This window comes from Lampetra planeri, chromosome 55, assembly GCF_965212315.1.
Source record: "Lampetra planeri chromosome 55, kcLamPlan1.2.h2, whole genome shotgun sequence".
NCBI classification, from domain to species: Eukaryota; Metazoa; Chordata; class Hyperoartia; order Petromyzontiformes; family Petromyzontidae; genus Lampetra; species Lampetra planeri.
Genome location: NC_136161.1, coordinates 1,615,705 through 1,643,572, shown reverse-complemented (window position 1 = coordinate 1,643,572; position 27,868 = coordinate 1,615,705). Strand labels below are relative to the sequence as shown.

At 48.6% G+C, this 27,868-nt stretch overlaps 1 protein-coding gene across 1 annotated transcript; it reads left to right on the top strand.

Annotated features, from left to right (window-relative positions):
• Positions 1-424: 424 nt before the first annotated feature.
• LOC144735455 (interferon regulatory factor 5-like) lies at positions 425-27,392 on the top strand. Its single transcript, XM_078617856.1, has 10 exons — positions 425-495; positions 9,602-9,757; positions 11,823-11,997; positions 15,491-15,577; positions 18,021-18,071; positions 18,994-19,124; positions 21,541-21,687; positions 23,294-23,456; positions 24,103-24,230; positions 27,137-27,392. Exons 2-10 carry the CDS (start codon positions 9,602-9,604, stop codon positions 27,299-27,301), a joined length of 1,203 nt encoding a protein of 400 aa, XP_078473982.1. The 5' UTR covers positions 425-495; the 3' UTR covers positions 27,302-27,392.
• The last annotated feature ends 476 nt before the right edge of the window (positions 27,393-27,868 follow it).

The window sequence follows — 27,868 nt, the reverse complement described above, 5'->3', positions numbered from 1 at the left end:
TCTGTCTAGTAGTAGGTGGAGCTAGTTGTTGTGTGGGTGTCTGTCTAATAGTAGGTGGAGCTAGTTGTGTGGGTGTGTCTGTCTAGTAGTAGGCGGAGCTAGTCGTTGTGTGGGTGTGTCTGTCTAGTAGTAGGTGGAGCTAGTCGTTGTGTGGGTGTGTCTGTCTAGTAGTAGGTGGAGCTAGTTGTTGTGTGGGTGTCTGTCTAATAGTAGGTGGAGCTAGTTGTGTGGGTGTGTCTGTCTAGTAGTAGGCGGAGCTAGTCGTTGTGTGGGTGTGTCTGTCTAATAGTAGGTGGAGCTAGTCGTTGTGTGAGTGTGTTTATACAAAAGTGGGCGGTAATGCCACCTGTCTGTCGCCGGGCAATCTGATTGGCTTGACGTCACATGCCTATTGCACTGACGTGGGGATGTGGGCGGTGTGGAGTGGCGGGTATAGTCACGTGACACTTACACCTGACACGTCTCCAAGCCTCGGGGTTCTATCCGACCTCCAAGGTAATTCGCGTCCACACTGAATGTGCGCCTGTGTGGACATGGGAGCATTGCATGCGGCGTCATTGTGGTAACGTCGGCTGATCTGACCGTGTTTCTATTATCGTCGTTGTTGTTGTCTAGAGACTCTTATCAGAGACCGGTCCGTCTGTCCATTGTTGGCTAGAGACTCGATCAGAGACGACTCTTGATTTGAAGTTTTTTTTTCTTTTTCCCGACGTGACTTTGCCGAAATAACTAAAGAGTGGAGACTACTCTGTGTTATTTTCTCCGGTCTGTATCTCGAGAGAGAAAACTGATGCAGCGTCGAATGTATACATTCGTATGATTAGCACGCTTGCCGTGAATGTTTGTCAGAAGCTGTATTTATACAGCAGGAGGGAGCCGATGAGCTTTCAATCTATTTTTTCTCAGATGTCCAGTCGGAGCACACAGGGTCAGCACGTTACGACAATAAACACATTACACATAGACACGATCGGAGTGCAAAGTATAAGAAGGGAAAGCACAATCAGAAACAAGATTTAACTAAACTATTTATTCTAGATTTGAATTTTCGTGACTGCAAGGATTCATACTCTTGGTTGTTTCGGTGAAGTCACGTAGGTAAAGAAAATAATAAATAATAATAATAAAATAAACGATAAAAAATAACATCACAATTTTATTTATTTGTATCTAAAAGATAAAAAAATGAAATAAATAAAATAAAATCACAATTTTATTTATTTGTATCTATAAGCTAAAAATTTTATATAAATAAAATAAAATCACGAATTTTTTTTATTTGTATCTAAAAGATAAAAAATTTAAATAAATAAAATCACAATTGTATTAATTTTTCTTTTTTCTTTTCTTTTTTATCTATTATTTTCTTTACCTACGTGCCTTTACCGAAAGAGCCAAGAGGTATGAACTATTTATATTTTACCAGGTAAAGAGCCCACTCAGCTACCGGCTTCTCTTTCAGAAGCGACCTGGCAACAAACGATCTCTCCAGGAAGTGGCTTATCTCGTGGAAATTGTCTCGCTCTGATGGCGAGATGTGATCTCACTGACGAAGCCCGTTGTATATTTGGAGTTTGCATGTTCTCTCTCTCTCTTGCCCTGGTGGTCGCGTGGGTTTTTATCCGGTGTTTCTGGTTTTTCCCTCCACATCTCCAATCGACATCACGCGTTTATAGAATTTGGCTCCTGTACAGTTACACGTGATAAGCCACGTGATTAGCCTCTGTGTTAGGAGTCTGTGGGACTCTGTGTGGTGAGTCTTTGGATTTCTGTGCGATTCATTTATGGGTCTCTGTGTGAAGAGTCCATAGATCTTTGCGTGGTGAGTCTATGGATCTCTGCGTGGTGAGTCTCGAGTATTTGGTTGCTGCTGATGCTGCTGATGATGGTATAAGCCCCTTCCGTTGAGTTATATACCAGCTCAGTGGGACCTTTGACTTGGTAAAATAAAAATTGTAGTTGCAATCGTTTTTTTTAAAGACCCTCTCTCCTCATTTCCTCTTTCCAGCCAGTCTGTATCTGTTGGGTACCCTCCCCCTCACCCCAAAAGCCCCTATCCCATTTGTCGTGCCTTACCCAGCACTCATATTTAATTAATTCTCTGAGCACGGTCCAGTAAACCCCCCAAACATCCTGGCCGTGTCTCCGCACACACTCTACAATAATAATATTAATAAATAAGGCCACATGCTATTTGTGGCCTTACCACATTCCTCCCGCCCTGTGGAATCCACCCACGAACCAGACAGACCACCCACCCGCCGCCCTGGTAAATGCCATCGCGAGGGCGGTGGAAGGGGGCAGGTGGGTGCGGGAGGGGGGTGGGGGGGGGTAAAGTGAGGGAAAAAACGATTTGATCCCCTGCTGATTTTGTACGTTTGCCCACTGACAAAGAAATGATCAGTCTATAATATTAATGGTAGGTTTATTTGAACAGTGAGAGACAGAATAACAACAACAAAACCCAGAAAAACGAATGTCAAAAATGTTATGAATTGATTTGCATTTTAATGAGGGAAATAAGTATTGACCCCTCTGCAAAACATGACTTAGTACTTGGTGGCAAAACCCTTGTTGGCAATCACAGAGGTCAGACGTTTCTTGTAGTTGGCCACCAGGTTTGCACACATCTCAGGAGGGATTTTGTCCCACTCCTCTTTGCAGATCTTCTCCAAATCATTAAGGTTTCGAGGCTGACGTTTGGCAACTCGAACCTTTAGCTCCTTCCACAGATTTTCTATGGGATTAAGGTCTGGAGACTGGCTAGGCCACTCCAGGACCTTAATGTGCTTCTTCTTGAGCCACTCCTTTGTTGCCTTGGCCGTGTGTTTTTGGTCATTGTCATGCTGGAATACCCATCCACGACCCATTTTCAATGCCCTGGTTGAGGGAAGGAGGTTCTCACCCAAGATTTGACTGTACATGGCCCCGTCCATCGTCCCTTTGATGCAGTGAAGTTGTCCTGTCCCCTTAGCAGAAAAACACCCCCAAAGCATAATGTTTCCACTTCCATGTTTGACGGTGGAGATGGTGTTCTTGGGGTCATATGCAGCATTCCTCCTCCTCCAAACACGGCGAGTTGAGTTGATGCCAAAGAGCTCCATTTTGGTCTCATCTGACCACAACACTCTCACCCAGTTGTCCTCTGAATAATTCAGATGTTCATTGGCAAACTTCAGACGGGCATGTATATGTGCTTTCTTGAGCAGGGGGACCTTGCGGGCGCTGCAAGATTTCAGTCCTTCACGGCGTAGTGTGTTACCAACTGTTTTCTTGGTGACTATGGACCCAGCTGCCTTGAGATCATTGACAAGATCCTCCCGTGTAGTTCTGGGCTAATTCCTCACCGTTCTCATGATCATTGCAACTCGACGAGGTGAGATCTTGCATGGAGCCCCAGGCCGAGGGATATTGACAGTTCTTTTGTGTTTCTTCCATTTGCAAATTATCGCACTAACTGTTGTCACCTTCTCACCAAGCTGCTTGGCGATGGTCTTGTAGCCCATTCCAGCCTTGTGTAGGTCTACAATCTTGTCCCTGACATGCTTGGAGAGCTCTTTGGTCTTGGCCATGGTGGAGAGTTTGTAATCTGATTGATTTCTTCTGTGAACAGGTGTCTTTTATACAGGTAACAAGCTGAGATTAGGAGCACTCCCTTTAAGAGTGTGCTCCTAATCTCAGCTCGTTACCTGTATAAAAGACACCTGGGAGCCAAAATCTTTCTGATTGAGAGGGGGTCAAATACTTATTTCCCTAATTAAAATGCAAATCAATTTATAACATTTTTAACATGCGTTTTTCTGGATTTTGTTGTTGTTATTCTGTCTCTCACTGTTCAAATAAACCTACCATTAAAATTATAGACAGATCATTTCTTTGTCAGTGGGCAAACGTACAAAATCAGCAGAGGATCAAATACTTTTTTCCCTCACTGTATGTGGAAAACTGAACCTCGCACAGACGGAGATCATACAAACACCACTCAATCTCTAGGACAGGGGGAGATCATACAAACACCACTCAATCTGTAGGACAGGGGGAGATCATACAAACACCACTCAATCTCTAGGACAGGGGGAGATTCCACAAACACCACTCACTCTGTCGGACAGGGGGAGATCATACAAACACCACTCAATCTGTAGGACAGGGGGAGATCATACAAACACCACTCAAAAATCTGTAGGACAGGGGGAGATCATACTAACACCACTCAATCTCTAGGACAGGGGGAGATCACACAAACACCACTCACTCTGTAGGACAGGGGGAGGTCATACAAACACCACTCAAAAATCTGTAGGACAGGGGGAGATCATACAAACACCACTCAATCTGTAGTACTGGGTGAAATCATACAAACGTCACTCACTCTGTAGAACATGGGGAGATCATAGAAACTCCACTCACTCACTCTGCAGGACAGGGGGATAAGGGGCCGTCCATAAATGACGTCGCGCGATTTTGGACGATTTTTGATCCCCCCCCCTTCGTCACACGGCGTCACAAAAAGTCAGACCCCCCCTTAAATATGACGTCACAAAGCTCTGCCCCCCTCCCCAAAAAATAAACATGCTTCAAATCGCTTTAAACTATTGTCATTGTAGTGCGTATTTAATGTGGCGCTGCACTCTGATGTTGTAGGAGAAGACATTTATCAAAAAGTCTATTTAATTAGGTAGAACGTGTTGTCTATATTTATTTACAGTTGTGCATTTTGATGTGACGTCACGTTTCTCAACCCCCCCCCCCCTCGTCACACATCGTCACAAATGTCTGACCCCCCCCCCCCCCCAGGTGCGTGACGTCTTTTATGGACGGCCCCTAACATACAAACTCCACTCACCTTGTATAACAGGGAGAGATCATACAAACGATAATCACTCAGCCACTCTCTGTAGAACAGTGGGAGATCATACTAACGCCGCTCACTCTGTAGGGCAGGGGGAGATCATACATCTACACTCATTCACTCTGTAGAATTGGGCACGATCATACAACCTCCACTCACTCTGTATAACAGGGGAAGATTATACAAAATGCACTCACTCTCACATCGGATTTGAGGAATTTTCGCCCATTTATCCTTACAGAATGCCTTCAGCTCAGTGACATTCGAAGGTTGCCTTGCATGGTCAGCTCTCTTCAGGTCCTGCCACAATATTTCGATGGCGTTTAGCCGGACTTTAACGAGGTCATTGTAAATCGCGGAATTTATTCTTCTGCAGCCATTGCTTTGTATATCTGCTTGTGCGTCTAAAATCATTGTCTTGCTGCAAACCCACTTTCATTTCAGCTTCAGCTCCTGGACAGATAGCTTAACATTCTCCTCTAGAATCTTCTGATACAATGCAGAATTCATGGGTGTGTCAATGATGGTAAGCCGTCCAGATTCTGAGGCAGAAAAGCAGTCCCAGACCATCACCACTTTCCCACCACCGTGCTTGACGTTTTGGATGAGGTTCTTTTGATCGAAAGCAGTGTTTGTTTTTTGCCAAACATTACGTTTCTCACTGATACCAACATTTTCTACCTTTGACTTGTCTGCACAGATAACTTTGTTCCAGAATTCGTGTGGATCATCTTAAGTGCTGTTTGGAAAACGTCAGACGGGCAGAAATGTTATTTTTAGAGAGCAGTGGTGTTCTCCTTGCTATCCTTCCATGAACACCTTTGTTGTTCATTCTTTTTCTAATAGTTGAGTTATGAACACTTACATTAGCCAAGGTGAGAGTGACCTGCAGATCATTGGATGTTTATTTTGGGGTTCTTTGTGACTTCCTTGATGATCTTCTGCTTTGTTGGAGAGATTTTGGAAGGATGATCGCTCCTGGGCAGAGTGACTGTGGTCTTGAACTTTCTCCATTTGTATACTATTTGTCTGACAGCGGATTGGTGGAGCTATTTTTATGAGGTCCTCAAAGATGTATTTTGATCATGGCATGGCTTGTTTCCATACACCTGTATGGTGAAGACCAAACTCATCAAGTTTCTGATCTTTGGTATAACATGTAGGCTTTCGCGACCAATGTCATCCATAATAGGTTTTTTGAGTTATATCGCGTAAATATAAATGTGTCGTTAAACCTGCCACCGCCCTACACAGCCAATTAGTAAGGTTTGTCAAGTAAACAGCACTGTCGTCAATGGCAGAACACGCGTGCCAACAAGGACATTCCATTGATGTTGATAATGTTGAAGTTTTGTGAAAAACTAGTTACTACTAACCGAGACTAATTAGAGAATCTATCGAAATTGAGAGAAATAAAACATATTTAACCATTCGGATAGCTACAGACTTAGTGCTGCTTGGAAGCGAATCATCAAATAATACAAGTGTAGTGTAGTAGAACGACACTACTGTGCTGGCTCGGTATGGGGGCTGTAGGCGGGTGCCACGGGGGTCGTGTCGGGCCGTGACACTCTGCGTGAACCCAACAGGACACGTGACTGGATAAAGGGGGGGGGGGGGTAGGGGCCCCAGGGAGGTCACGTGGTTGGGGTTCGGGCCTTCCCGAAGGATCGGGAAGGGGGGCGTGGCCTGGGGCGGAACCGGCCACGCCGGAGTGGTTATGAGCGGGGCGTGGACGGAGAGTTGGGGCTGGTCTGCGCTGTTCTGTTGCTGGGTCAACTCTGGGATGAAGCTCTCCAGTCTCCGCCAGTGGACCAGGCAGCGTGTTGGGCTGTCCTGGTCCAGTGATGTAGTACCCCAGTGTGTTATCTAAGTTAGGGACGGTGGCTACCCCCTTAAGTCGTTATGTTAAGTGTTACCTGTTGTGTTAGCTAATAAATAGTGCTGCCTCCAAAGTCCAGTGTGCGCCTGAATTTAACCCACTACACATGATTTAAATGTATGCCTATACAGGTCACCATACATCAGTGGGGATTACCTGTACACGTAAATAACAGGTACCACTATTTTATTGCACGTAAACGACAGGGGGTGCGTTGATTACCATATGAATAGCCCAACCCTCAATGGATACCCATTCTAATTCATATGCATTAATTAATCCGCCCCTTCGCACAGGAAGGGCTCACAAGTGACTTCATCACATCTACGCCTCTATATAAGGAACGAAATAGGAGAATTTCTCCACAAATCTGGCTGTCGCCTGATGAAGCTAGTTGTAATTACTGGCGAAACGTCGTACTCGGATTGTAAATGTGGCTTTGCTCTCCAACACAACTGGCCTGCTTTACTAGTGACGCATTGGCATGTTCTGTTTATGTAACAAACCTTACCCATTGGCTGTGTGGGGTGGTGGCAGGTTTAACGATACATTTATATTCACGCGATCTAACCCAATAAACCTATATTATTTCTGATATTTATATAGGGTCGAACTTACCAAACTCACCGCTGAAGATCTATCTAAATGTTTAAACACCTAATACTAATTACCCCCTTAATTGAGCTAATGCAACCAGGGGTTCACTTACTTTTTCACATACCCTGAACCTTCATTACTCATTGTTTAATTCATACGTTATTCCGTTTCAAAATACATGGAATTGGTTAATATAAACCCTGTTGGATATTTAATAAAAGGCCGGTTTTGATTCAAGAACACTTTTATGGTAAAACTATGGAAGTTCCATAATTATGATTGGGGTTCACAAACTTTTTCTCGGCACTATAATTTGTATCACTGACTGCTTGGTTGCGTTTTACAGTTGCGTTTTAATTGTATGATTTGTACGTATGTAGAATAGGCATTCTTAGTTTATTTGTGTTCGCTTTTTTTGTTGTCCTCCGGGTTTTCCCTCCTTTTATAAACAACAACACGTGTTTAGAGTATTTGGCTGCTGCTATACATTTCTACACGATAAGCCACTTCGTTGAGCTATCGCTTGTGGTCAGGCCACTTCTGAAAAAGAGCTATATAGCTCCATGGGTCTTACGTGGTAAAACACAAGCAATTGTCATCAGGTGGGACAACCACAGCAAGAAAAAAACTGCTGAAGTAGGCGAGAGATCTGCCGTGGCACGAGGTTATATAGTAGGCCTCGACAGTAGGGGGGAGAGAAAAGGGGGGGGGGGGGGGCAGAAAGTGGACCCCGCGGCAGAACCCGGGTCACTGGGGTAGAGATCGGAGAGAGATGCATACAGAGAGAGAAAAAGACACACAGAGAGTTGGAAATAACAGCTGACATAGGCAGGTAGGATGGAAACATCACAGTCAGTTAAGACTTTGCCTGGTTAATAACGTCATTCCAATGATTGCTTAGTTTGTACCCATCTTCTCGGTTGAGGTTGTGTCTGTGTTTATATATCTGGATGGCTTCATGAACAAATCTCTGATAACAGCCGATGGGTTTGCAGAGTACCTTCGTCTTGGAAAAGTCAATTTCGTGTGAGCCCACAGCGTTACAACAATGATCAGCAACAGCAGAGGTATTGGTTCTACCTTGTTTCAGATCTGCCTTGTGTTCCCGAACGCGGTCCGAGACATGTCGTTTCGTTTCCCCAATGTAACTGCTGCCGCAGCCACAACTCAGTTTGTAGACACCAGGGTATTACATATCAGGAATCACATCCTTTACAGATGGGATCAAATCACGGATTTTGTGTACTGTGTTGAAACGAACCTGGATCTTGTGTATGTTTAAGATTTTGGAAATCTTTTTGGTAACCCCTGCTATGTATGGCAAAGTGATGGTATTGGTTTGATCCTCAGATGGTTGTCTCCCCATGGCTGGGGAGACAGCTTTGTGGATTGTACAGTCAGAATATCCGTTCATCCTGCTCCAGCTCACTGGCTAGGTGATGCTGGTCGGAGATGCAACGGGCCCTATGGTGTAATGTTTTGATGAGGGAATTCTTCTGGGCTGGATGGTGGTGGGAGTCAGGCTTTAGATAGGCATCCGTGTGGGTGGCTTTCCTGTAGACAAAGTGTCCCAACGAGCCAACAGGTCTCTTCTCGATCAAAACATCCAGGAACGGTAGCTTGCCATCCTTTTCCACTTCCATGGTGAATTTGATGGATGGGTGTATGGAATTGATGTGGTTGAGAAATTGGTTCAGTGCTGGCAGGCCACGTGGCCAGATGACGAACGTGTCATCCACGTATCTCTTCCACAAGGATGGGCGTAGGGTTGATGTCTGGATGGCATCTGTCTCAAATTTCTCCATGAAAACATTCGCTACCACTGGCGATAAGGGAGAACCCATTGGGGTACCCGCATTTTGTTTGTAGAATGTACCATTCCAGGTGAAGTAAGTGTTGGTAAGGCAGTGCTTTACCAAAGTTGGTACATCTGGATTCAGTCCCTGTTGGACCAAGTCTTCAATGATTGCAATGGTATCATGGTGAACAGGGAGACTAAATCGAAACTGACAAGTAAATAATCTGGAGACAATGAGATGTCCTTGATTAGAGAAAGCAAGTGAGCTGAGTTAAATATAGCTGAGGGGGTCTTGCCCATGAAAAAAATGTTTCTAGTTTTTAGTTAATAGTTTTCAGTGTTAAAGGCCCACACAGTGTGATTTGCCCCAGGTCCCACATCCTGCTTTGGACGGTCCTGCTTTCACAGCACACTTGCCCCGATAGTCTATTAAAGGCTACACGGGGGGATCTTTGTCTTTGTACCCATCGAGATGGCCGCTGGAGGGAAAACGTTGCTCTGGGATTGGCTAAGCGGCCTCGCGGACAGCGGCAGCTACGGCCTGAGCTGGGAAGACGCGGAGCGGACCAGCGTGCGGATCCCGTGGCACCCCACGTCGGCGATTCCGGACGGAGACTCCATCTTCAAGGTACAGACAGTCCTCGCACTTACGCACACACACCCGCACTTATGAACACCCGACTTACGAACGCCCGCACTTACGAATGCCCGCCCTTACTAACCAGCTTCCATGAACTACGAATTGTTTTACATCGACTTAAAACGCGAACTCGCACTTGCAAATTGAACCACGGGACTATCTTGTTCAGTGGAGCAATCCTCAGTGAAATTAGTGAGCAGCAGCGGAGGGCAGAGGAGCAATGCTCACAACAATGAGCAGAGCACCAGGTGGCTAAAACGCAGAGAGTTAGCACAGTGGGGAGCACAGGTGATGCATCTTCCAGTCATCTCAGTCAGTCAACCCATGACACTTTGGTCTGTTCTGTGACCTCCTGCCAGTGGGCCTTCGACACTTCTCATGGTCTCAAAGTGCACCTAGCCTGGTACAAGCGCCGTGGTAACATGACCACCACTTAGTGATGAACGAAAGTTATGTTATATTTCGATTTAAAGCTTTTGTGACTGCAGGGATTCATTTTCTTGGTTCTTTCGGTAAAGTCACGTAGAAGGGAAATAATAAAATTATAAAAATAAAACATAATAAAATAATTCTCACGACGTTTCGGCCACAACGCAAGCAGATGTCCTCAGGTGAACTTTATTACAATAGTTCTTCACCTGAGGACGGCTGCTTGCGTTGTGGCCGAAACGTCGTGAGAATTATTTTATTATGTTTTATTTTTATTATTTTATTATTTCCCTTCTACGTGACTTTACCGAAAGAACCAAGAAGATTATTATGTTATGTCGTAAATCCCTGTGTGAACGTTGTAAATTAGATACCTCCTGTACTCGCATCTGGTACCGGTTTTCTGTTGAACTTTATTACAATAGTATGCTCTACAGCAGCGGTCCCCAACACCCGGGCCGCGGACTGGTACCGGTCCGTGGCCTGTTAGGAACCGGGCCGCACGGCAGGAGGTGAGCTGTGAGTCCGCGCGTGGCACACCTCCATTATTTTATTATTGACCACTTTCGTCCACGCCTCTTTTCCCCACAAGCGAACCCCTAGCCAACATGAGTAAAAACAAACGTTGCCGGAGAGCTTCTTTGAAAAGAGGGAAAAACCCAATGATGAACCTCCCCCCCCAGTCCATGAAATAAATTGACTTCCACGAAACCGGTTCCGGGTGCTGAAAATGTTGGGGACCGCTGCTCTACAGTATTGAGAATAGACCGAGGAGTGCTGACTGTGAAATAGGTCTGGGCTTGGTCTGTCGGAAAAAGTGGGTCGGTTAGGGTTGCCACTCAGCAATGCAAACACCCACCCACCCATACACTTACGCATTCACTCACCCATCCACCCCCTCACCAACCCACCCACTCACCCATTCACCCACCAACCCACCCATTCACCCGCCCATACACTCACCCATTTACTTACCAATCCACATACTCACCAACCCACCCACTCACCCATTCACTGACCCACTAACTCATTCACCCACCTACTAACTCATTCACCCACCCACTAACTCATGCACCCACCCATCCACCCACTCACCTATTCACTCACCCACCCACTCACCTATTCACTCACCCACCCATGCACCCACCTACCCATTAGCCCACTCACTCACCCACTCACACAATAATTCACTAATCTACTCATCCACCCAACCACATATCCATTCACCCACCCACTCACCCACCCACCCAGCTACTCACCTATTCACCCACTCACCCCATTCACTCACCCGTCCATTCACCCATTCATTTACCCATCCACCCACTCCTATCCACTCACCTACCCATTCACCCACCCATTAGCCCACTCACTCAATCACTCACCAACTCACCCACCCATCCACTTATCCATCCACCCACCCACTCAACCTCCCACTCACCCATTCACCCACCAACTCACACATTCACCCACCCACTCACCTATTCACCGACCCTCCCATTCACCCGCCTACCCACTCACCCATTGGCCCACTCACCCATTGGCCCAACCACCCACTCACCTATTCACCCACCCACTCACCCACCCACCCACCCACTCACACATCCACCTACCCCTTCCCCCGCAGGGCTACGCGGTGCTGCGCTGCCGCGACGGCTTGACGTCGCCCGGCACATGGAGGCAGTCCCTGCGCTGCGCCCTGCGCAGCACTCTGCACTGCGTCTGCAACGGGGCCGACCTCAACCCGCCACAGCCATTCCGCATTTACGCGCGGCTCGAACGGCGCCCACATGAGTCCCCGGGTGAGTTGAGTAAGGGTTGCCAGGTGAGGTAAGGGTCCCCAGGTGAGGTAAGGGTCTCCAGGTGAGGTAAGGGTCGCTAGGTGAGGTAAGGGTCTCCAGGTGAGTCAGGTAAGGGTCTCCAGGTGAGGTAAGGGTCCCCAGGTGAGTCAGGTAAGGGTCACCAGGTGAGGTAAGGGTCGCTAGGCGAGGTAAGGGTCCCCAGGTGAGTCAGGTAAAGGTCTCCAGGTGAGGTAAGGGTCCCCAGGTGAGTCAGGTAAGGGTCACCAGGTGAGTCAGGTAAGGGTCCCCAGGTGAGGTAAGGGTCTCAGGTGAGTCAGGTAAGGGTCCCCAGGTGAGGTAAGGGTCGCCAGGTGAGGTAAGGGTCCCCAGGTGAGTTTGGTAAGAGGGTAAGAGCGCCACGGTGGCAAGGAGATGTTAACTACCTGACCTGGTATACAGGAGATCATGGGTTCAATTCCGACCCTGATGGCTGCTGCTGTATATTTGTAGTTTGCGTGTGTCTCTCCTCGTGGTCACGTGGATCTTTCTCCGGGTCCTCCGGTTTGTCCCCCCACATTTAGAATGAGCATCACCACGTTTTTAAGAGTTATTTGGCTGCTGCAAAAAATTTCTGCCGATAATGATAAGCGCAGTCACTTTGTTGACGCCGATATCATTTGTATTGGCCAGGTCGCTTCTGAAATAAGAGCCACTACGTAGTAGCCCAGTGGGGGCCTTACAACCTGGTAAAACAAAAACAAATAGTTGGGTTCATAGTTTAGAGTTGGCGTGAGTGAGTCCGCTCCTCGCCATCCTCATCTCATTCCTGCCAACCACGTTCAGGGGGCCCGTCGCTCCCGCATACAACAGTTGACACATTTTTTATTTATTTTACCAGGTTGTAAGGCTCCCACTGAGCCGCTACGTAGTGGCTCTTATTTCAGAATCGACCTGGCCAACACAAATGATAGGTCAACGAAGTTGGTGGCTTATCATCGTCATCATCATTCGTAGCAGGCAAATACTCTGAACGCATGTCGATGTTGATTCTCAAACCGGAGGACCCGGAAAAAAATCCACACGACCACGGAGAGAGAGAACATTCAAACTCCAAATATACAGCAGGCGTAAGGGTCAGTATTGAACCCGCACCCTCCTGTATACCAGACGAGGTAATCAGCATCTCCTAGCCACCGTGGCGCTTACACCGGGTGCTTGACTGACACCAGTCAGAGCCATCCCCTGGGGTACGGCTCATCGGGGTGACTGCCCCGGGCCCTGCAATTTGGGTGGGTGGGGGGGGCACAGTGGGATTTGCCCCAGGCCCCGCACCTCCCTATAGAAGGCCCTACACAGAGATACGGGGACACGGGGACACGGAGATACGGGCATATGGAGCGATGGGGATACGGGGATATGGAGATACAGGAACACATTAACAGGACCAGAGACAAAGCCACGCGTTTTGTGTGAGGTATGCACGTGTTTCACGTTGCATATCGGTGTTTTGTGCGAGTAAAACGTTCAATGTTAAAGGCTCCCATAGGATCCAATGTTAAATGCTCCCACAGGGTTCAACGTTAAAGGCTCCCATAAGGTTCAACGATAAATGCGCCCATAGGCTTCAAGTTTAAAGGCTGCCATAGGGTTCATTGTTTAAGTCTTTCATAGGGTCCAACATTAAATGCTCTCATAGGGTTCAAAGTTTTTGGCTCCCTTAGGGTTCAATGTTAAAGCCTTCTATAGGGCTCAACGTTAAATGCTCTCGTAGGGTTAAACATTAAAGGCTCCCACATGGTTCAACGTTAAAGACTCCCATTGGGTTCAAGGTTAAAGTCTTCGTGAGTGTTCAACCTTAAAGGCTGCCATAGGGTTCCATGTTAAAGGCTCCCATCGGGTTCAATGTTCAAGGCACTTTATTTGTTCACCATACATTCAAAGTATGTTGCACCTGTAAAGCGCCCTTAAAGTGGAACAGCCTGCAATGCGACAGTGGACACACATCCACGCAGAGCAAACACGACGTGACACGAACACAAACACTGCAGGTCTGTGGCACCTGACCAGAGTAGCGTGCGTTTCTACAATGCCTATATTGTATAACAACAAATACAAGAAACAAAGATCACCCATACAACCTTTAACCAGGCTGCTGGAGCAAGTCCTGTTGCTCGAACGTGCTCCCTGGACAGAAGCTCACTTCTTCACTCTGCTGTCCCGATATGGAACTGCCTCCCGAAACACTGTCAGTTAAATCACCAATTCTGGTCTCAAGGCCTTCAAATGCCGAGCACACACACATGGCAAATATCCTAACTTCACCACACTCCTTGTAGGGACTGAGTCTTTGAGCTGCAGTGAATCAATGATTATGCCGATTAGATCGTACGAATGTACGATCTAATCGGCATAAGTACTCTCCAACACATCGGTGGGCTGTACTAGTAACGAATTGGCAGGTTCTGTTCATGTGACAACCCTTACTAGTTGGCTGTGTCGGGTGGTGGCGGGTTTTAACGACACATTTAGATATTTACGCGATTTAACCCCCAAAAAAGCCTCTTATAGATGGGTATTAGTCCACACTTTGCCTTCTCCTGGCAGAGCCAAGGTACGGCTCTTCCTCGACGCCCACGGGAAGGGAGTTTCACGACCCAACTCTACCGGTGATCTACCAACCCTCGCTTCTGACGCCACAGCGCCGCAGTACGGGCGGGCAGCCCGTGCAGCGAAGCCACCACCACTGCCCAGCTGGCAGAGGGGATAAGGGGCCGTCCAAAAATGACGTCACACGATTTTGGACGATTTTTGACCCCCCCCCCCCGTCTCGTTACACGGCCTCACAAAAAGTCAGACTCCCCCTCAAATATAATGTTACAAAGCTCTGACCCTCCCTCCCCCCCAAAAAATATAAAACATGCTTCAATTCGCTTTAAACTATTGTCATTGTAGTGTGTATTTAATGTGGTGCTGCACTCTGATGTTGTAAGAGAAACATTTATGAGAAAGTCTATTTAATTAAGTAGAACGTGTTGTCTATATTTATTTAAAGTTGCGCATTTTGACGTGAGGTCACATCTCTCAAACCACCCCCCCACTCGTCACACATCGTCACAAATGTCTGACTCCCCCCAGGTGCGTGACGTCATTTATGGATGGCCCCTAATGCACTGATGGGTGGGGGGCTGTGTCGTCGCCACGGCGGTGATGGTGCCCACATGTTGTATATCTGTGTCTGATGTTGTATATATGTGTCTGGCTGTGCTACGAACCCAGCAACCTGAGTCTCATTCCCGCTCAACCACCAACACCACCAGTGACGATTGTCTGAACCGGTACCTGGCACCTCCGCTAGGTCGTCTCGGCCTCAAATGAGTACGGCTGTGTGGTGCGTAGTGAACATCGCCAACCGGGGAAACAAAGGCGGACGTGTGTGTGACTTGCCTCGACGGTGTGTTAAAGTCTATGGGGGGGGCGGATCGTTGTCTCTGTTGTGTGTGTCTGTCTGGTGCAGCCCCGATTTTCCCGGCCCCTCCGGACCCGGACGACGTCGCCGTGAACGTGCCGATGAAGACCGCCGAGGGTCACAAGCTGGAGCAAGGTGAGAGCAGCGACGTCCCCGGGTTTTGATTTCAAGTCTGGAATTGACGGCTAGGTTAGCAGCCGGGATGGAGGTGGTGGTGCAGCGGTGTGTGGTTAATGCAGACTCAATGCCTTGTATTTAATGGGTGTCTCTGTGGTGTTTCAACATCTTAACACCGCCTGTGTTTACGCCAGAGAGGGTAAAGCCTCTGTCATTCAATGCCTTGATACTGCGTGTATGTTGAGATATTTCACACCGTATATAGGTGCGGGGGAAGGACGACAAACTAAACGCACAAAGCAGTTTTCAAGAAAATAGTTTTTTAAATCGAGATGATTTAAAAGTGCATAGCTCCAGCGACTTCGTAATATCGTCTGGAAGAGCGTTCCAAACGGCCGCAGGAGCGCATCTGAGAGCGCCGTGCGATGTGGTGACCGCCGTTTTTTTTCGATTGTTCGCCAAAAGCTGCTGCTGCTTGAGGATGTCCGGAGTTTTCGCGTGGTGATGGTTTACGTAGCTGCTTGACGAGATCATCGAGGCTATTGTGGTTCATTTGCGGCAAGCACTTTGTTGTTGTGTGTCACGAGTGCGACGTGACAATGGCGTTCTTTGGAAAGCCAGAAGCCAACGAAAAAAGGTGGTCCCGTGGATGTTGAGACTTGAAACCACTGACGGCGAGGCCTCCATTAACGTTGGTGCATGCATACCCTGGTTAAACGCGACGTCAGACGACGCGGGGCGAATGATATTTAACCACCGTTTGACTTAACGGTGTCAATTTAGGATACGCTTCCTGGGGGTAATTTTCGGGTCAAAAATTCGAGGAAACGCTATTGCACGAGTAATAGCGGTGGAGATTTAATTTAATAGAGAAGGCAGCACAAAATCGATGTGGCACAGTGTGGTGATGTAGTACAGCGTCCATTGTGGAAATATAGTACAGTGACCCGGTATGGCAGTGTAGTAGAGTATCGAGTACAGATAGTCCCCGACTTATGATATTTCGAACTTACGATGGCGATAGCGATAGGGCAAAATTGTAAAATATTTGAAATTTCGAAAAGGCAGGCAAACGCAGCAGCGTATGAATCTTGGTGAGTACCATACAATATGATACGTTACGATACGTTCAATGCATGTATGATACGTAGCTTTAGCGATGTCATTTTAGGGTTACCACGATACGATACGTTCAATGCATGTTAAAAGTTTTTATAGCAGATAGGATTGTTTCCTGAAAAAAAATTCTATTAAATTGCAGTTCATATAGGTAGGCTAAGAATTTACCTTTTTTTTTATTTACTTTGCATTTTACTGTGCAATACAGTATTGTAGTTAATAAATACATACAGTATATAGTTTATACAGTACGGTACTGTAAATTGCTCTGTTTTGCTAAATTATCATCATTCTTTAAGACTCCTGGGTAGGCTAGGCCATCTTCGACTTACGATATTTTTGACTTGCGATGGGGTCGTCGTAACGCATCTCCATCGTAAGTAGAGGACTACCTGTATAACGATGTAGTACGTACAGTCTGCAGTATGGCGATGTAGTGCAGTGTATATACGTGAGCGCCCGCTCTGGGGTGATGTGGCGAAGAGCATCGTCTCGTACGCTGCCCAAGCTCCTGCATTCTCGTCTGTTTATTTTTTTCAAAACGTTACAGCGAATCGATGCATTTTAATCATCGCCACTTGGGAGACAAAGGCGGACGGGTGTGATGGTGGCCACCCACCCCTTCATGTAACGTGCCGGCCAGCTATAGGTTCTTTTCGCTAACTGCAGGGTGTTAAGGCTATACGGGGGATGTTTTTCTTGATAATAGGGATTTCCCCTTTATGGCAATAAAACAGTTGTATTAAGATGTTAAAACACCAAACTGAAACCTTTTGCAAGGAATCGTGTCTGCATTAACCACACATACTTGTGGTGAACATGCAAACAAAAAAACATGCTCTCACAGTATATGGTGCATTGTCTTTGAAACTGATTGGGCCACACCAAAGACAGCTTTCTTTAGAGCCTCGTCTCAAACGGTGTTAGACCAGAGGACGCCTAAAGGCGAACAGCACAAAGACAACGCACTATCAGGGCATTGAGAGCTCGGGGTGAGGAGCTACATCATGAGACCACCTTTGCCAGTATTAAATTATGATAATAGGGACCTTGAACTTTTAAAACAGTCTGCCTCAGCAGCAGACTATGCTTTCCCACCTGATGACGGATGCTTGTGTTGCGCCCGAAACGTCGTGAATTAATTAATTTAATTTTATACCTACGTGACTTTACCGAAAGAACCAAAGATGATTCCTTGCAAAGGTTTCAGTTTGGTGTTTTAACATCTTAACACAACTGTTTTATTGCCGGAAAGGGGAAACCCTTATTATCATAATTTAATGTTGGCAAAGGAGGTCTCATGATGATGTTTGTCTTTGTTGTGTGTGTCCGACTGGTGCAGCCCCGACTTTTCTGGCCTCTCCGAGCCCTGAAAATGTGGCCATGGATAAAGGTGAGCAGGGGAAGGTCCTGGGTTTGATTTCAAGTTTGGAATTTAAAGCTGGGATAGCAGCCGGAGGGAGGTGGTGGCACAGCGGTGTGGTGAATGCAGACTTGATGTCTTGTAATAGGTGTCTATTTGGCGTTTAACAATATTAACACTTCCTGTATTTACGCCGGAAAGAGTAAAGCCTCTGTTTATCATTCAATACCTTGATACTGTATTTTATGTAATGTTGAACTCTTTCGCACCGTACGTAGCCAATCGTGCTAATTGGAGGTGCGGGGGAAGGACAACAAACTAAACGCATGAAGCAGTTTTCAAGAAAATAGTTTTTAAAATCGAGATGATTTAAAAGTTGCATAGCTCCAGTGACTTCCTAACATCGTCTGGAAGAACTTTCCAGACGGCTGCAGAAGCGCCGTGCGATGTGGTGACTGCTTTGTTAGCCAAAAGCCGCCGCTGCTGCTGCTGCTGCTGCGAGGATGACCGGAGTTTTGCTTGGTGATGGTTTATAGAGCTCATTGATGAGGTCAGCGAGGTATTGTGGCTCATTTGTGGCAAGCACTTTTTTGCGTGTAATGAGTGCGACCTTGAACATTGAATGACCCATTGGGAGCCTTTAGCATCGAACTCCATGGCAGCCCTTAACATCGAACACCATAGGGGCCTTCAATATTGAATACAATGGGAGTCTTTAACATTGAACGCCATGGGAATCTTTAACATTGAACGCCATCGGAGCCTTTATAGTTGAACGACTTCAAACTAAATTTGAAGTATTTTATCTGACACCATGACTTGAAAGCACGGGGCCCGGGGCAGTTGCCCCAATGATTCACCGTGCACCGTCGGCGACGGCTCCGAGTAGCAGCCTCCCTCGTTCGCTCTCTCCCCTCCCCCTCCCTCCCCCCCCACCCCTTGCTCGCCGCAGCCAGCGCCCTGCGGCTGACGGTCACTTACCGGGGCCTCCTGGCGCTCAGCCAGACCGTGGGCCCTGGGTCGATGGCCTGTGACTCCTCCTACGGCTGCCTCCTCTTCCATGGCGCCTTGGACCAGAGGGAGGTCCGTGTTGGCGCTGCCTGTGGCAGTTCATCAGCATTGGGACGGCCGCGGTGGCGGCTAGGAGATGTTAACTACCTCGCCTGGTATACAGGAGGTCGTGGGTTCGATCCCGACCCTGACGCGTGCTGCTGTATATTTGGAGTTTGCGTGTCTCTCTTTATCCCCGTGGTCGCGTGGATTTTTCTCCGGGTCCTCCGGTTTTTCTCTCCACATTTAGAATCAACATGCGCATATTTGGCTGCTATACATTTCCACGTGATAAGCCACTTCCATATTCTTTGATTATTTCGGTAAAGTCACGTAATGTATTAAACGAAATAAATAAAATCACGACGTTTCGGGCGCAACACAAGCGTCCGTCTTCAGGTGGGACAACCACAGCAAGAAACAATTGCTGAAGTGGGCTGAAGGGCTGCGATGACAAGAGGCTATATAGATTGATATAATCTAGATTGATATAAGCCACTTCATTGAGCTATGATGTGTGGCCAGGTCACTTCTTAAAAAGAGCTACATTGCTTAGTGGCCCTTACCTGGTAAAATAAAGATTGTTTAGTTTAAATAAAATAAAAAATTGGGTAACTAAAAGTGATATGGTGAATAGGGATGGGGTATAGGAAGGGTGGTGAGTGGGTACCGGAATTCCGGGGGTGCCTCGGGATGGAGGGAAGAGGATGGGTCAGTGAAAAGAGGTGGGGGTCTTGAGGGAGGAGCGGAAACTCGACAGGGAGGGTGCAAGCTTATTGTGGAGTGGAAGTTTGTTCCAGTGTAAGAGGGCAAGTAGGGATAAGGAGCGGGAACGGGATTGTGCACAAGTAGAAGGGGCAACGGCGAGGAGTAGGAGAGATTGAGAGGGGAGCGGGCGGCAGGGGACACAAAACGAGATGAGGGAAGCGAGATAAGGGGTGGGGCAAGGCCATGACGAGTTGGTGAGGAGCTAAGGACGGAAGGAGCTGGTTGGGACAGAGGAGCGAGTGGCATTCGTTTTGGAAGAGAAGAAAAGGGCAAAGTCAGTAGCGGAGAGACAAGTGGAAAGGGCGGGGGAGGAGTTGGGGTGGGTGGGTGGAGAAGGTTTTTAAGGGTAGAGAAGAGTAGGCGGGGATGAGAGGAAGGGAGGGAAGGAGAGTGTGGAAGTAATTCTGTTTGGCTACTTCCAGCGATGATAGACATGGCCGGAGTATAGAGAGGTAACTGGAGAGGGAAGAGTGGAAGGCGTGAGCTCCCCACGTACGCTCCGATTTGCGTAGAGACGTTTGCTCGATTGGATGCAGGGGGTTAGCCGGGGCTGTTGGGGGGCTTCGGACGGTGGGAGCAGTTGTGCAGGGGAGCAAAGAGGTTGAGTGATGTGTTGATGGTGGAGTGTAAGGTGGCAGAGGCAGCGTCTGGGTGGGGGGGGTTTGGGAAGGAAAAAAGAGGGCAAGGAAGGGAGAAAGGAGGAGATCCGGGAGATTAGGGACGCGGAGTCTCTAGTGAGCGGAGTTTGCGGGAAAGAAAGTGGTGGGGTGGGATGGGGCTGGGTACGGTGATGGTGAGGGAGAGGAGGAAGTGGTCCGAGGGAGGGCGGAGGTCGGCTACAATGGGGGAAGCCTCACAATCTGATGTAAAGATGATGTGGAGGGTGCTGCCAAAGAAGTGAGTAGAAGGCGAGGGAAGGAGACGAACGTTGAAGGAGTTAGTGAGGGGAAGGAGGGTCGACGCAATGGAGGGAAGACCTAGATCCAGATTGAAATTAGCTAGAAGAATTAAAGGGAGCGGGAGAGGGAGGAACAGTCTGGGTGGTCGACGAAGAGGATCGAGGGGACGGGGGGATGATAGATAATGATTCGATGTAGTGGAGGCCCAGGACCGGTTCAGATCATTCACTGGTCAACAAAAAAACATTTTTTTCTGGCGTGGACTTTTGCAGCTGTTTTAGACTAAGTTCAGGGTGCTGATACCAAATCTGATCTCAGATTTGCTCTATCACATCTAATTTTTATGCTATCGGCATACCCCATTTTCATTGATTTTACCCGAAATTAACTCTGTCACTTATGATTGCAAGTTGTTGCGAGTCAGTGACTGCTTTAGTGTTAAAATATGGTGCTGTATTTTTAGGATAGTGTGTTTATAATATCATTTTATGTAGATATCCACATTTATTTAATATTTTTCTTCTGCAGTTTCTATTGAAAATGCAATATTTTATATCTCAAAAACCTGACGTGATAGACAAAAACTGATGCCAGATTTGGAATCAGCACCCCAAACTTACCTTAAAACCGTTGGAATACCTTATGCCAGAAAAAGTGTGTTGACCAGTGTAATTGTCACTGGTGTTGGCCATGAGCGGGAATCGAACCCGGGTCACTGGGTTCGTAGTGCAGCGTAGCGCTCACCGCTACGACACCACTCCCCCACACACTTTTGCCCGCAGGTGAACAGAAACTTCCTGTCTTCGAAGGAGCCCCAACTGTTTCCCATGATGCTGCCTCGGCCACCGCAAGGTGACTCCATGAGTGGCAGCGACCGCAGAGAGGTGCAGGAGAGGCTGGAGCTCATGGAGAACGGGCTGCTGCTGGAGGTGAGGGTTGAGGATGGGCGAGTGTGTACACTGCTTATAAACACCACGTGTGTGTTGGTACACGTGTGTGTTGGTACACGTGTGTGTTGGTACACGTGTGTGTTGGTACACGTGTGTGTTGGTACACGTGTGTGTGTGTTGGTATACGTGTGTGTGTGTTGGTATACGTGTGTGTGGGTACGTGTGTGTGTGTACACGTGTGTGTGTGTACACGTGTGTGTTGGTACACGTGTGTGTGTGTGTACACGTGTGTGTTGGTACACGTGTGTGTGTGTGGGGAGCGGTAGTGTAGTAGTTAGCGCGCTGCGCTACGAACCTGGCCACCCGGGTTCGATTCCCACTCACGCCAAAATCGGTGACGATTATCTGAACCGGTCCTAGGCCTCCCCTAGGTCGACTCAGCCTCAAACGAGTACCTGGTGGCGGTGCTTAAACATCGCCACTAGGGAGACAAAGGCAGTCGGGCATGGTGCTGGCCACCCACCCCCTCGTGTACCCTTCCAGCCTTCATAGGTGCTCGCTAACAGCACTTGCCCCTACAGTGTGTTTAAGGCTACAGGGTGATCTTTGTTGTTTTGTTTGCATGTATGTGTTTTTCTATGCATATGTGTTTGTGTGTATATCCCCCGGCCCTGTCCTCAAGTGCTGGAGGGTTCATCCCAAGTTTTCTGTGGGAAGGTTGAACCCCAGTTTAACACGCAGTAGTAGCGGTAGGATTCTTTCGCGACCAATATCCACAAGAGTTTTTTTTTTTGGTGTAGATCGCGTAAATATAAATGTGCCGTTAAACCCGCCACCACCCGACACAGCCCAATCAGGAAAGGGTTGTCACGTAAACAAAACGTGGCCCATTATGTACGAGTCTGGCGCTAACCGGTTGTGAGTTGGAGCGTAAAGCCACTACAGCATTTACAACTCGAGTCCAGTACTGTGACGTTTCGCCGGTAATTACAACAACAACCACAACAACAACAACCACAACAACAACAACCACAACCAGCTTCGTGAACCCCCCAAGACTTCACCGCTTGGTGGTCGGGTCACTGGTGACGTTTGCAATCGGTGATGTTTGCCATCGGTGATGTTTGCCGTCGGCCGGGAGCCACGCCATCCAGATGTAGGAGACTGTCATCGGTTCGTCGGGGTTTGGAGCGTGTTCCAGGAAGGGCTGCAAGATTTCAGACATACGTGTGGGTGATGTTGATGATGTTAATGTTGATTATGTTGATAATGATGTTGTTGATGATGTTGTTGTTGATGATGTTGATCTTGATGATGTTGTTGATCTTGATGATGTTGTTGATGATGATTTTGATGTTGATGATTATGATGTTGATGATTTTTAGGATGTTGATGATGTTGATAATGTTGTTGATGTTAATGATATTGATATTGTTGATGATGTTGTTGTTGATATTGTTGATGTTGTTGTTGATGATGTTGATGATGATGTTGATGATTATGATGTTAATGATTTTTAGGATGTTGATCATGTTGTTGATGTTAATGATATTGTTGCTGATGTTGTTTATTTTGATGATGTTGTTGATGATGATTTTGATGATGATATTGATGACGTTGATGATGTTGACAATGTCGAGTGTAGGTGACTCCGCTGGGGATTTTCTGCACCCGTCTCTGCCGTTGCCGTGTCTACGTTTCTGGACCCGAGACCCAGAAGCTGCAGGGAGACCCCCAATCCCTGCCCAGGCCCAAGAGCTCTGGGAGCGCCCGGCAACTCATCTTTGACTTCAAAGAATTCCAACGAAGTGAGAGCGGAACGCACTCACACACACACACAGATCAATACCCCCGTATAGCCTCAGCAGACTGTAGGTGCAAGTGTTGTGAGCGAGCACCTCTACGAAGGCTGGAACGGCACACGAGGGGGTGGGTGGCCAGCACCACGCCCGACCGCCTTTGTCTCCCCAGTGGCGATGGTTTTACATACCACACCAGGTACTCGTTTGAGGCTGAGTCGACCTAGGGGAGGCCCAGGACCGCTTCAGATAGTCATCAGTGGTGTTAGCCATGAGCGGGAATCGAACTCAGTCCCCCAGCTAAGTAGTGCAGCACGCGAACTGCCAGAGTACCACTACCCACAAGTACACACAAAGATTCCCTGTATAGCCTTCATAGATACTTGCCCTTAAGTTGGCAATTGAACTCGGGTCGCCAGGTTCGATTCCCAGGACCGGTTCAGCGATTATCTGAACCAGTCCTGGGCCTTGCCTAGGTCAACTCAGCCTCAAATGAGTACCTGGAGCGGTGTGTAGTAAACATCGCCACTGGGGAGACAAAGGCGGTCGGGCGTGGTGCTGGCCACCCCACCCCCTCGTGTGCCAAAGTGCCAGGCCTTCATAGGTGCTTGTTGGGGGGTGGGTAACTGTCTTTGTGGTTCTTACCGTCACACAGAGATGCAGGACTACATCAGGACCCCCCTGGACAGCCTCGTGCACGCCCCCAGTCACGAGGTGACGCTCTGCATCGGCACAAAGTGGCCAGACGGCGAGGAAGTTCACAGGAAGCCCATCGCCGTGCGGGTATGGGCCCATGGGGCCACGCTCGTACTTGTGTGTCTGTGTGTACGTGTGTGTGTCTGTACGTGTGTGTGTCTGTGTACTTGTGTGTGTACATGTGTGTGTCTATGTATATAGTGGGGAGCGGTAGTGTAGTGGTTAGCGCGCTGCACTACGAACTTGGCGACCTGGGTTCGATTCCCGCTCACGGCAAACACCAGTGACGATAATCTGAACCGGTCCTGGGCCTCCCCTAGGTCGACTCAACCTCAAATGAGTACCTGGTGCGGTGTGTAAACATCGCCGCTAGGGAGACAAAGGCGGTCGGGCGTGGTGCTGGCCACCCACCCCCTCGTGTACCGTTCCGGCCTTCATAGGTGCTCGCTAACAGCACTTGCCCCTACAGTCTGTTACAGGCTATACGGGGGATCTTTGTCTATGTATACGTGTGTGTTTGTGTGTGTCTGTGTGTTTGTGTGTGTCTGTGTGTCTGTGTGTACGTGTGTCTGTATGTGTGTCTGTGTGTACGTGTGTGTGTCTGTGTGTACTTGTGTGTGTGTCTGTGTGTGTGTCTGTCTGTACTTGTGTGTGTGTCTGTGTGTGTGTCTGTGTGTGCATGTGTACGTGTGTGTGTGTCTGTGTGTGTCTGTGTGTACGTGTGTGTACGTGTGTGTGTGTACGTGTGTGTGTGTACGTGTGTGTGTGTACGTGTGTGTGTCTGTCTGTGTGTCTGGCAAAACAACTCCCTACCTCCTCACGGTGCTTTGTCGTGGACAGTGCTGTGGGGGGAGGGCCAATTCCGATTGGCCTCTCCCCTCATGGCGTCTGTGACCACCACAGTGGCTAAACGGGGGCTCTGGACGGGTGCGAGGGGCTGGTAACCCCTCCACCTTTCAATTAATTACCACGAAACCACGACTTAAACATAAATATGTAACTAATAAGCTTGTGCCAGAGGCCCCGGGGGGACAGGCGTCTATGACGTCTCCTGGCCAAACCCCAATTGGCGGAGCCAGGAGATTGAATCTTTACCCTCAGGGCTCCTCCAGAAACAACGAAAAACCACTTCGTGTGGCCACGTGGAATGTTCGAACGCTCACTGCGGAGGAGAGGCTGCCACTCCTCTGTCGGGAGCTGGACCGGTACCGCCTGGTACTCTGTGGCATTCCGGTGGACCGGTTCTGGCTCCAGCCACCATGAGGGGTGGACAGTCTTCTACTCGGGGCAGGAGACTGTGAAACAACAGGGTGTGGCCCTTCTTCTAAACAAAAGAATGAAGGGGGCATGGGAGCGTGGCGTTGAAGTGTGGGAAGCTGTAAGCCCCAGGCTACTTTGGGCTCGCTTTCCCATCAACCGGAGGCGGGGAGTGGTGGTCGTGGTTACTTATGCTCCCACCAAAGACGAACATCCGTGGAGGGATGCAAGCAAAGCCAATGAGTCAAATGCGTTCTATGACCTCCTGTCACAGGTGCTGGCTAAAGTGGCCACTCGGGACACGGTCATTTTGTTGGGTGACTTCAATGCCCGAGTTGGTCATGATGCTGGCACCTGATCTGGAGTGATTGGAAGGCATGGGCCAGATCAGCTCAATAACAAAGGTAGGAGGCTGCTAGATTTTTGTGCAACCCATGGGCTTGTAATTACCAACATGCTCTTCCGGCATCGGCGCATCCACACAACATCAGGGATGCATGCCGGGTCCAAGCAAGAACATCTGCTGGACTACATAGTGACGGACCAGCGGATGCGAGCCCATGTCCTTGACACCAGGACCTACCGTGGAGCTGATCTGCCCTCTGACCATCGACTAGTCATCTGTAAGATGCCCCTGCCATTCTTCCACTCCGGTGGTGGGTGTACACCCAGGACCCCATTCCAACCGAAAGTGTCCTGGTCTCAGTAAGCTGATGAAAGTTGCAAGCAAGAATTTTATCATCTCCAACAACAACGGAGGGCGGAGGAGCGACGCTCACAACAACGAGCGAAGCGCCGGGTGGCTAAAGCACAGCAAGTTGGCACAGTAGTAGGCACAGGTGGTGCATCAGCCAATCATCTCGGTCATCTTTGTCAGTCGACCCGTGGCACCTGGGTCTGCCCCGTGACCTCCTGCCAGCAGGCGTTCGACACTTCAAGTGGCCTCAAGGTGCACATGGCCTGGCACAAGCGTCGTGGTGACGTCACCGCCACTTAGTGGCGAATGGCGGTTGTTGTTGTCTGTGTGTGTGTGTACGTGTGTGTGTCTGTGTGTACGTGTGTGTATGTGTCTGTCTGTGTGTGTGTGTGTCTGTGTGTGTGTGCGCTACGAATCTGGCGGACCGAGTTTCGATTCCCGCTCACGGCCAACACCGGTGACGATTATCTGAATCGGTCCTGGGCCTCCCCTAGGTCGACTCAGCTTTCAAAGAGTACCTGGTGCAGTGTGCAAACATCGCCACTGGGGAGACAAAGGCGGCCGGGCGTCGTGAATCCAAGTCCCGGGCGATATATGTATATACGCGTACATGTATATAACTTTTATTTATTTTCCCAGGTAAGGCCCACCTGAGCTATGTAGCTCTTTCTCAGAAGCGACCTGGCCATCGCAAATAATAGCTCTACGAAGTGGCTCATCATGTGAACATTTGCAGCAGCCAAATACTCTAAACGCGTGTTCATTCTAAACATACAATCTGCAACTATACAGCCGTCTGTGGGTCGGGATCGAATCCACGATTTCCTGGATACGAGGCGAGGGAGTTAGCATCTCATAGCCACCGTGGTGACGCTGGCCACCCACCGCCACCCCCTCGTGTGCCACAGTGCCGGCTTTCATAGGCGCTGCTGCTGCTATTGCTATAAACAGCTACTTTGTTAAGGCTTTAGTGGGGGGGTGGGGTTGCCCTTTGTTCTCTGCCATCTCAGGTGGACCCTTTGTTCTCTGCCCATCTCAGGTGGAGCACTTGAGGTCGCACGCCATCGTCGACGGATTCAAGCACTTGGGTGTCTGCCCGCGGGACGCTCGCCCCGACTGCTCGGACCCCAACTCTGCCGACAGATTCCTGGATTTGCTCAAGAAACTCGAGCTGGGGAGCAGTGCCTATGACCAGCAGCAGTAGCAGCAGCAGCAGTAGCCCCAGCAGCACCACCACCAGCTGCAGAAATAGCCCCAGCAGTAGCCACAGCATCATTAGCCCCAGCAGCAGCAGCAGCAGTAGCCCCAGCAGCAGCAGCAGTAGCCCCAGCAGCAGCACCACTAGCAGTAGTAGCAGCAGTTTCATTAGCCACAGCAGCAGTAGCCCCAGTAGTAGCCACAGCATCATTAGCCCCAGCAGCAGCAGCATTAGCCCCAGCAGCAGCACCACTATCAGTAGTAGCACCAGCTTCATTAGCCACAGCATCATAAGCCTCAGCAGCAGCAGCAGCAGTAGCCCCAGCAGCAGCAGCAGGAGCAGTAGTAGCACCAGTTTCATTAGCCACAGCATCATTAGCCCCAGCAGCACCAGCAGTAGCCCCAGCAGCAGCACCACTAGCAGTAGTAGCACCAGCTTCATTTGCCACAGCAGCAGTAGCCCCAGCAGCAGCAGTCGCCTCAGCAGTAGCCATAGCATCAATAGCCCCAGCAGCAGCACCAGCAGTAGTAGCAGCAGTAGCACCAGTAGCAGCAGCAAGAAAGTAATCATCAT

What these genes read in the sequence shown, in the direction of transcription:
- LOC144735455 (XM_078617856.1), top strand. Translation starts at nt 9,602, where the DNA reads ATGGCCGCTGGAGGGAAAACGTTGCTCTGGGATTGGCTAAGCGGCCTC. An exon ending in GCGCCTTGGACCAGAGGGAG is followed by an intron (nt 19,125 to 21,540) that starts GTCCGTGTTGGC and finishes TTTTGCCCGCAG; the next exon opens with GTGAACAGAAACTTCCTGTC. An exon ending in CTTCAAAGAATTCCAACGAA is followed by an intron (nt 23,457 to 24,102) that starts GTGAGAGCGGAA and finishes ACCGTCACACAG; the next exon opens with AGATGCAGGACTACATCAGG.